The 9,774-nt window shown below is 45.7% G+C and overlaps 1 protein-coding gene across 1 annotated transcript in view; it reads right to left on the bottom strand.

The window, feature by feature from the left end:
* XPO7 (exportin 7) overlaps positions 1-9,774 on the bottom strand; it is a 45,494-nt gene that overhangs the window by 24,184 nt on the left and 11,536 nt on the right. Inside the window, exons 5-12 of the mRNA XM_031065567.1 lie at positions 9,655-9,759; positions 8,390-8,555; positions 7,824-7,897; positions 6,690-6,809; positions 5,539-5,685; positions 3,287-3,459; positions 1,108-1,301; positions 3-28 (exon numbers count right to left, since the gene is read on the bottom strand). Coding sequence (XP_030921427.1) covers positions 3-28; positions 1,108-1,301; positions 3,287-3,459; positions 5,539-5,685; positions 6,690-6,809; positions 7,824-7,897; positions 8,390-8,555; positions 9,655-9,759 — 1,005 coding nt within the window. The remainder of the gene's footprint in view (positions 1-2; positions 29-1,107; positions 1,302-3,286; positions 3,460-5,538; positions 5,686-6,689; positions 6,810-7,823; positions 7,898-8,389; positions 8,556-9,654; positions 9,760-9,774) is intronic.

Below are 9,774 nucleotides of genomic sequence, written 5' to 3'. Positions count from 1 at the left end.
ATGATGTACACCAGCCACGTCAGCCGCCCTGGGGACACAGCGGGGACACCAGGGGACACTGTCAGGGGTGCCACCCACCTGGGCACCCACAGCTGGCACCCCGTGCCAAGAGAAATCCCAAATAAATCCATTTTCCCCCAAATAAATCTGGTTTTCCCTTGGTAAAGTCCTGGATTTAATGGCCATAGGGTGAGGAACCTCATTCTGCCCTGGGGACACCAAGGGACACTGTCAGGGGTGGCACCCACCCTGGGCACCCACAGCTGGCACCCCGTGGCAAAAGAAATCACAAATAAATTCATTTCATCCCAAATAAATCTATTTTCCCCCTGGAAAACGGAATGAGCTGCAGGACAGCACCATCTCCAGCCAGTGAGGAGAGGCAAATCCACAGCCAGAGCCCAGAGCAGGGAAATGAGGGATGGGATCCATGGGATGGGATGGGACTGATGGGATGGGATGGGATGGGATGGGATGGGATGGGATTGGATGGGATCCATGGGATGGGATGAGATGGGGAACACCGTCATAACTTCAACAGGAAGGCAAGGAAATATCCTAAATTTCCCCAGATCTTGAGAATCCCTCCCTTCAGCAAGGATTTTCCAGGAACAAAACCCTCTGGAAGAACAATTCCTTTGGGAAGGAGCCCCCACCCCATGCACAGGCTGACCCTCCTGCACAGCCTGATCCATGGGGCTGGCGCTGGAGCTCTGATGGGATGGGATCCACAGGATTTGGGATGGGATTGGGATCTATGGGATGGGATCGGGACCCATGGGATGGGATCGGGACCCATGGGATGGGATTGGGATCATGGGATGGGATTGGGATCCATGGGATGGGATTTGGGATTCATGGGATGGGATTGGGATCCATGGGATGGGATTGGGATCCATGGGATCCACTGGATGGGATTTGGATCCATTGGATGGGATTTGGGATCCATGGGATGGGATTTATGATAGGACTGTGATTGATGGGATGGGATGGGCAGCACTGGATGGGAACTCCTCCCAAGGAGCAACCACACCATCCCCCCACTCTGCAGGGAATTTCCAGGCCAGTTCCTTTGGGAAGGAGCCCCCATTCCCTGTCCAGGCTGACCTTCCTGCACGGCCAGGTCCATGGGGCTGGCGCTGGCGCTCTGCAGCAGCTCCTGGTAGGACTGGGCGGCCTGGTCGAAGAGCTGCACCAGCAGCGCGCACGTCTTCTCGTACTCGCAGCGCCCGATGGTGGACAGCTGGTCCAGCTGCTGCTGCACCAGCCCCGTGTCCTCCAGAGGGTCCTCCAGGCCATCCCTGCAAAAAGCACGCGCAAAATGGAGCAGGGGAGACCCAGGAGCAGCAGCTCCCTGGTTTTACTGACAGGAGATGCGGGTTGGAATTCACACAATTGTGGAACGGTTTGGTTTTTCCCACGGAATTTGGGTTGGAAAAGGTTTCTAGCACCTTCCATTGGACAACATCTTTAATGGCCTATTTGCCAAATGCTGGGAGCAAATTCCCAGCGCTTCCAGAGGGGGAAAAAAGAATGAAAACAAAGCAGGGGGTTGTGATTTGTGTTGTTTGACTCAGGTTTTTCCTACAGAATTTGTCCTGGAATGTTTTTAACGCTCAGCTCAGTGCACTTTCCATTGGCCTGGTGGCCAAATTAACCAGGAACTTCAGAGCACACTTTTGGTAGTAAATCCCCAGTGCTTCCAGAGGGAATAGAGAAGGAAAATAAACCAGGGAATTATGATTTGTGTTGTTTGATTTAAGTTTTTCCCTCAGAATTTGGACTGGAAGGTGCTTAAAGCTCAGTTCCGTCCACTGCAAAGCAGGGAATTATGATTTGTGTTGTTTGACTTGAGTTTTTCCCACAGAATTTGGGTTGGTAAAGGTTTCGAGCACCTTCCATTGGACAACATCTTAAATGGCCTGCTCACCAAATTAACCAGGAATTTTAGAGCACATTGTTGTGAGTAAATTCCCAGTGCTTCCAGAGGGGAAAAAATAATGAAAACAAAGCAGGGAGTTGTGATTTGTGTTGTTTGACTTGAGTTTTTCCCACAGAATTTGGGTTGGAAAAGGTTTCAAGCACCTTCCATTGGAAAACATCTTTAATGACCTGCTCGCCAAATTAACCAGGAATTTCAAGGCATACTGATGGGAGCAAATTCCCAATGCTTCCAGAGAAAAAAGAGAACGAAAACAAAGCAGAGAGTCATGATTTGTGTTGTTTGACTCAAGCTTTTCCCACAGAATTTGGCTTGGAAGGGGTTTAAACACCTTCCACATGACATCTTTAATGGCCTGGTTGCTGAATTAACCAGGAATTTCAGAGCATGTTGTTGTGAGTAAATTCCCAGTGCTTCCAGAAGGAAAAAAATAATGAAAACAAAGCAGGGAGTTGCGATTTGTGGTGTTTGACTCAAGTTTTTCCCACAGAATTTGGGTTGCAAGGGGTTTCAAGCACCTTCCATTGGACAACATCTTAAATGGCCTGCTCACCAAATTAACCAGGAATTTTAGAGCACATTGTTGTGAGTAAATTCCCAGTGCTTCCAGAGGGGAAAAAATAATGAAAACAAAGCAAGGAGTTACAATTTGTGTTGTTTGACTTGAGTTTTTCCCACAGAATTTGGGTTGGAAAAGGTTTCAACCACCTTCCATTGGGCAACATCTTTAATTAAATTAACCAGGAATTTCAGGGCATACTGATGGGAGCTAATTCCCAATACTTCCAGAGGGAAACGAGAAAGAAAACAAAGCAGAGAGCCGTGATTTGTGTTGTTTGACTTGAGTTTTTCCCACAGAATTGGGGCTGGAAGGGTTTAAAGCCCAGCTGCCCCTTCCACTGGCCTGGTTGCCAAATTAACCAGGAATTTCAGGGCATACTGATGGGAGCTAATTCCCAATACTTCCAGAGGGAAACGAGAAAGAAAACAAAGCAGAGAGTCGTGATCTGTGTTGTTTGACTCAGGTTTTTCCCACAGAATTTGGGCTGGAAGGGTTTAAAGCCCAGCTGCACCTTCCACTGGCCTGGTTGCCAAATTAACCAGGAATTTCAGGGCATACTGTTGGGAGCTAATTCCCAATACTTCCAGAGGGAAAAGAGAAAGAAAACAAAGCAGAGAGCTGCGATTTGTGTTGGAAAGAGCTAAAACCCCAGCGCATCCTGCCCCGTGCCACGGGCAGGGCCACCTCAGCCATGTCCTCTCCAGGGGGAACACCCCCACTCCTCCCAGCCTTCCCAGCCCCAGGAACACCAGGAGAAGCTGCCAGGCGTGGGGTGGCCTCACCTGAGGATGATGTGCACGGATTCCAGGCGGGAGGTGATGTAGGCTTTGGTCACCTCGGGCGTGTAGGTCTCCAGCATGTGCGGCTCTGTGGCCTTCACGTAGGGCACGGACGCGGCCAGGCGCTGCCACAGGCTCAGCAGGTAGTGCACGCTGTTGGGAGCGAACTCCCAGTGCTTCCACAGGGAGAAGAGAAGGAAAACAAAGCAGGGAGTTATGATTTGTGTTGTTTGATTTAAGTTTTTCCCTCAGAATTCGGGATGGAAGGGTTGAAAGCCCAGCTGCACCTTCCACTGGCCTTGTTACTAAATTAACCAGGAATGTCAGGGCACACTGTTGGGAGCAAATTCCCAGTGTTTCTACAGGGAAAAAAGAAGGAAAACAAAGCAGGGAATTATGATTTGTGTTGTTTGACTTGAGTTTTTCCCTCAGAATTTGGGTTGCAAGGGGTTTAAAGCTCAGTTCCTTCCACCTTCCACTGGTTGCCAAATTAACCAGGAATTTCAGAGCACACTGCTGGGAGAAAATTCCCAGTGATTCCAGAGGGAAAAGAGAAGGAAAACAAAGCAGGGAGCTATGATTTGTGCTGTTTGACTCGAGTTTTCCCACAGAATTTGGGTTGGAAGGTGTTTAATGCTCAGCTCGCTGCACCTTCCATCGGCCTTTAATGGCCTCGTTACCAAATTAATCAGGAATGTCAGAGCACACTGCTGGGAGAAAATTCCCAGTGCTTCCAGAGGAAAAAGAGAACGAAAACAAAGCAGGGAGTTACACTTTGTGTTGTTTGATTCAAGTTTTTCCCACAGAATTTTGGGTTGCAAGGGGTTTAAAGCTCAGCTTGTTGCACCTTCCACTGGACTTTATTGGCCTGGTTGCCAAATTAATCAGGAATTTCAGAGCACATTGTTCAGAGCAAATTCCCAGTGCTTCCACAGGGAAAAGAGAAGGAAAACAAAGCAGGGATTTATGATTTGTGTTGTCTGACTTGAGTTTTTCCCTCAGAAGTTGGACTGGAAGGTGTTTAAAGCTCAGTTCCTTCCACCTTCTGCTGGTTGCTGAATTAACCAGGAATTTCAGAGCCCACTGTTGGGAGGAAAGTCCCAATGCTTCCAGAGGGAAAAGAGAAGGAAAACAAAGCAGGGAGCTATGATTTGTGCTGTTTGACTCGAGTTTTTCCCACAGAATTTGGCCTGGAAGGTGTTTAAAGCTCAGTTCCTTCCACCTTCCGCTGGTTGCCAAATTAATCAGGAATTTCAGAGCCCACTGTTGGGAGGAAAGTCCCAATGCTTCCAGAGGGAAAAGAGAAGGAAAACAAAGCAGGGAGCTATGATTTGTGCTGTTTGACTCGAGTTTTTCCCACAGAATTTGGCCTGGAAGGTGTTTAAAGCTCAGTTCCTTCCACTGGCATGGCTGCCAAATTAGCCAGGAATTTCAGAGCACACTGTTGGGAGTAAATTCCCAATGCTTCCAGAGGGAAAAGAGAATGAAAACAAAGCAGGGAGTTACACTTTGTGTTGTTTGATTCAAGTTTTTCCCACAGAATTTGGGTTGCAAGGGGTTTAAAGCTCAGCTCGCTGCACCTTGCACTGGCCCGGTTGCCAAATGAACCAGGAATTTCAGGGCACACGTGGTTCAGAGTCGTTCCCAGCACTCAGGAAACACTGGGAGATAATCCCAAATTCCCAGGACGTGCAGCTGAATCCCAGGCCTCCCCCAGCTCCCACACACCGCACAGCCTGAGCTGCTTCCCAGGAATTCCAATTCCACAAACAAAGGGATTTGTTTTTTAAACCTTCTCCCGTGCAGAGCTGTGGTTGTGAGCTGTACACACAGCTGGAAAATTCCGGCAGGTTGGAATTCCAGCAAAAAAAAAGTGCTTTTAGGGAAATATCCATGATATTCCAATTCCTCCCAATCCCCCTGAGTGCATCACATCAGTGAAGTGAGACAGAATCCTAAAAACAAACCAGAATCCCTGAGTGCTTTTAGTGGAAATATCCATGATATTCCAATTCCTCCCAATCCCCCTGAGTGCATCACAGCAGTGAAGTGAGACAGAATCCTAAAAATAAACCTTATTTAACACTTTTTTTTTTTAATTCCCTGCTATGATATGGAAAAGCCTCTGGAGGCATGGCAACAACTCTGCCTTCCCACATGGATTCCATTCAGGATTTCAGAGGCTGATCCAGGCAGGATTCCTGTGAAAATTCCCTGTTTTCCAGGGAATGCAAAGGGCAGGGAAGGGGCTGTACCTGCAGGCTGGTGACGGTGAAGTTGGCGATGAGCCGGATCACCTCGGGGTAGTTCTCCACCTTCACCAGCTCTCCCAGTTGGTAATTGCTTTTCAACCGGGCCAGCAGCCGGCAGAACTCGTGGTAATTGTTGGGGTCTGACAAACTCTGAGGGGACAAAAAGAGGAGGGGGACTCAGGAGCAGCTCTGCTGTCCCCTGCCAGAGGCTCGGATCATCATGGAATCAGAGAGAGCTCCAACAACAAGCCCAAGCTCCCAACAAATCCCACTCTGCCCATTAAATCAGGTCAGCAATTGCCACATTTCCTGTTTTTTGGGATGGTTCCAGTCCTTAAACACTCTTCCAATGGAGAATTGTATCCACAGGAGCAGTTCTGCTGTCCCCTGCCAGAGGTTCAGATCATCATGGAATTGGAGACAGCTCCAATTCCAGGAGTGGAACAAATCCAAGCTCCCAACAAATCCCACTCTGCCCGTTAAACCAGGTCACCAATTGCCACATTTCCTGGTTTTTGGGCACTTCCAGGGATGCTTCCAGTCCTTAAATACCCTTCCAATGGAGAAATTGTTCTTACAGGATGAGTTCTGCTGTGCCCTGCCAAAGGCTCAGATCATCACAGAATCAGAGAGAGCTCCAACAACAAGCCCAAGCTTCCAACAAATCCCACTCTGCCCAGGCAGCAATTGCCACATCTCCTGGTTTTGGGGCACTTCCAGGGATAGTTCCAATCCTCAAATTCTCTTCCAAGTGAGAAATTGCTCCTAGAGGAGCAGCTCTGCTGTCCCCTGCCACAGACTCAGATCATCATGAAATCGGAGAACAAGTCCAAGCTTCTAACAAATCCCACTCTGCCCGTTAAACCAGGTCAGCAATTGCCACATTTCCTGGTTTTTGGGCACTTCCAGGGATGCTTCCAGTCCTTAAATACCCTTCCAATGGAGAAATTGTTCCTAATATCCACCATGAACCTTCTTTGGTGGTGAAATGGTGGGAAAAGGGAAGAGCAGGACAACGCTGCACTTTGCCAAGCGGGACGTGAAAAAGGGTTTTTTCCTATGAAATTTTTTCCACGAAATCCATGAAAAGGCTATTTTGGGATGAAATGTGGTGGAGAGGATGCAGAGACTCGGTTTCCCCCTGGAATACTCACCTGGGGGTTTTCCAGTATCCGTTTCACTCCATCCACCAGGTGAGATAAGAACTTTGCCCTCTCGGCGTTGTTGAAGAGGGAGCGGCGCACGGAGGCGATCTGCACCAAGCAGGATAAAACCTGCCAGGACACAGAAAAACGGGAATAAACACAAAACCAGGGATGAAAAGGAGGAAATGAGGAAATTTCCCCCTCATGACATGAGCAAGGATTGAGGTTTGGGGCTCCTTTAAGGACCAAACAACTCCTCTGTCTCTGCAGAGGAGAAAGAAATCACAGCACCCAAAGCAACAGCTCCATCCCAAAAATCACAGAATTATGGAATTCCTGAGGTTGGAAAAGCCCTCCAAGGTCAGAATCCAACCTTTGATCCCCACCAGAGCTCTGAGTGCCACGTCCAGGCTTTCCCTGGACACCTCCAGGGATGGGGATCCCAATGGAATAATTTCAGATATCCATTCAAAAAAAAAGGATTCTCACACCTCAAATCTCTCCTGAACATTTAAGGCTTGAAATTCAGGATTAGCCATTAACTCTCCACCAGAATAAGTGGAAAAATTCCTTCTGAAGGCCCTTCCCTCTCAGCCTTGTTTTCACTGAGCTTTAATTACGAGAAATATTTATCAGATAAAGCCTGAAATGCCTTTTTTATTATTTTTCCGGCAGAGATAATCAACTTTTTATTTTTCCAGAAGAAATAATTCAACTTTTTCCAGAAGAAATAATCAACTTCTAATTTTTCCAGAAGAAATAATCCAACTTTTAGCTCAGTTGTGCTCTTGGCTCTTTCATCCCAACGGACATGGCCTCGTTTGGAAGGGTGGAAGGAGAAATTCCATTCCTGGGGTTCCCAGGTTTGCTCCCCTATTCCTGGTGTGGTTTTAGGACTTGGTTTGGGAATAACAGGAGTTGCTCCCTCAAAGGGATGAGCAAATAGGAGATTCCAAGCTGTGTGAGGGGAAAGGAGGTTGGAATTCCAGCAAAAAAAAAGTGCTTTTAGGGAAAATCCAACCTCAGAGATACTTCAAAATTCTCAGCAGCATTTGGACACTTCAGCACAACCTGGGGTATCTGAATCCCCAGGGAATCACCCAGAGGAATCCTAAAATAAAGGAAAATAAACCCTGGACTTACCAGAGGAGAAAATGAAGGAGGGATGGAATGATAAAGATCAAAAAACAACTGAAGGGTCGAAGAATCCAAGAATGCTGCAAGAGAAAAGAGGATTTTACCTCCATTTACAGCTTCCTACAGGTCTAATCCTTATTTTACCACCCGTGGCACATGGATTTGTCACACCAAAGCACCACAATCCCAAGAAAAATTCTCCCAGGATTTTATATTTTTAAGGCAAATGCTTTTCCTAGAAATTGAGTCACCCACTGGCGCTTGGAGCTGGGAGAAAATGACAGGAAGGTATTTTAAGAACACAATCTGTGCCTGTCAAACGCCTGCTGGGAACAGCAGGATGTGGGAAAAAGGTGCCAAGTTATTCCCTATTTTTTTTTATAAACCCATTTTTCCTGCTTTTTGGAACGAGAGGTGAAAGACTGGAAGGGAAAAGGAGTTTTAAAAGCAACATAAAATCCCCCAGTAACAAACCAGGTGGGTTTAGGGCTGAGCTTAACCCCTGGCTTTGCAAGGCTGGGGTTTATTTATGAAAAAACCCAAAGATTGGAGCATTTTCCAGGTGGGATCACCTGATCTCCAACTGGTTGGGATCTGCACAGTGCAAAGATCATCCGAGGACTCGTCCGTGGAGGTGCCGATGAAATCGAAGTTCAGGCAGTTGTGGGTGAGCTTGAGGAGCTGCATCAGCAGCCCGTGCTGGCTCTCATCGTTCAGGTTCAGGTTCTTCCCAGAAGCCTGCGGAAAACGTGGAATTAAGGCAGGGAAAAGAGGAAAAAAAAAAATATAAAAAATCCAGGTGGCGGCTGAGTTTAGGCAGGATTTTATTTGAGGGCTTCGTGGAACGAGCAATGGGTGTGGTTTTATGGGTAGTGAGGTAGAAATAAAAGAAATAAAAAGAAAGAAAAGAAATCTATTCCAGCATAAATAAAACCCCAGAATTTTTCCAACAAAGCATCCCCGTGTTCCTCCCTGAACTACACAGGGATGAGGATTGAGGGATCCAGGAGATCATGGAATCCTCAATAATGTCAAACACAAAACCCTTTTCTGTCTGACAGGAATCCCAAGGGAATGAGGAGAACTGGGACAAAACTGGGACAAGGATTTATTTAAAACAGAAACATTAAATAAATATCAGAGATATTTAAAACAGAAACCCAAATTCTCCTTTCTTTCCTGATGCTTTAAGCCAGGGAACTTTAACCCCAGGCTCAGGATCCAGGGATTTATTTGTAGCTGAAATTGTAGAGAAGAGTTTGATTTCTGGGTTTATTTTTTATATATTACCTAAAAAGATATTGACCTAAATTAAAAAAATATTATATTTACAGATATAAATATATATATACACACACCTAAATATATAAATATATATTTACCTAAAAAAATCTATTTAATATGTATTATTTAAATAAAATCTATTTATTAATATAGATTTCTTTAGGAAGAAAAACTTCTTTAATTAATAATTTTTTTTTCCTTGAGAAACAACAGGGAAGCTTAACCCAGGGCTCAGGATGCAGGGATTTATTTGCAGCTGGAATTGTAGACAAGAGTTTGATTTCTCTATTTTCTACTTATTATTTAATTAAAATCTATTTAATATTTCTTATTTAAATGAAGTCTTTTAAATATTTATTCTTTAAATAAAACCTATTTCTTAATATCGATTTCTCCAGAAAGAAAAACTTCCTTAATTAATCCATTTTTTTTTTTTTTCTTGAAGAACAACCCAAAACCAGAATTTTTTAGGACACAGGAAGGAATTTCATCCCAACATTCCACTTCCCTTAAAAAAAAAAAAAAAAAAAAAAGCTTCCTAAAATTTTCTTACCTGTTTCAGTAAACTGCAGGACAGGGTGAAAATATCAAATAAAGAGGAATCTCGGAAGGAAGAGGCGATTTTCCTGTGCTTGGTCAGGGGGTGGGTGGTGTCCGCCTGCAGGGGAGAGAA

Source organism: Geospiza fortis, unplaced genomic scaffold, assembly GCF_000277835.1.
Source record: "Geospiza fortis unplaced genomic scaffold, GeoFor_1.0 scaffold1605, whole genome shotgun sequence".
NCBI classification, from domain to species: Eukaryota; Metazoa; Chordata; class Aves; order Passeriformes; family Thraupidae; genus Geospiza; species Geospiza fortis.
This window is presented reverse-complemented; position numbering and strand designations above follow the sequence as displayed.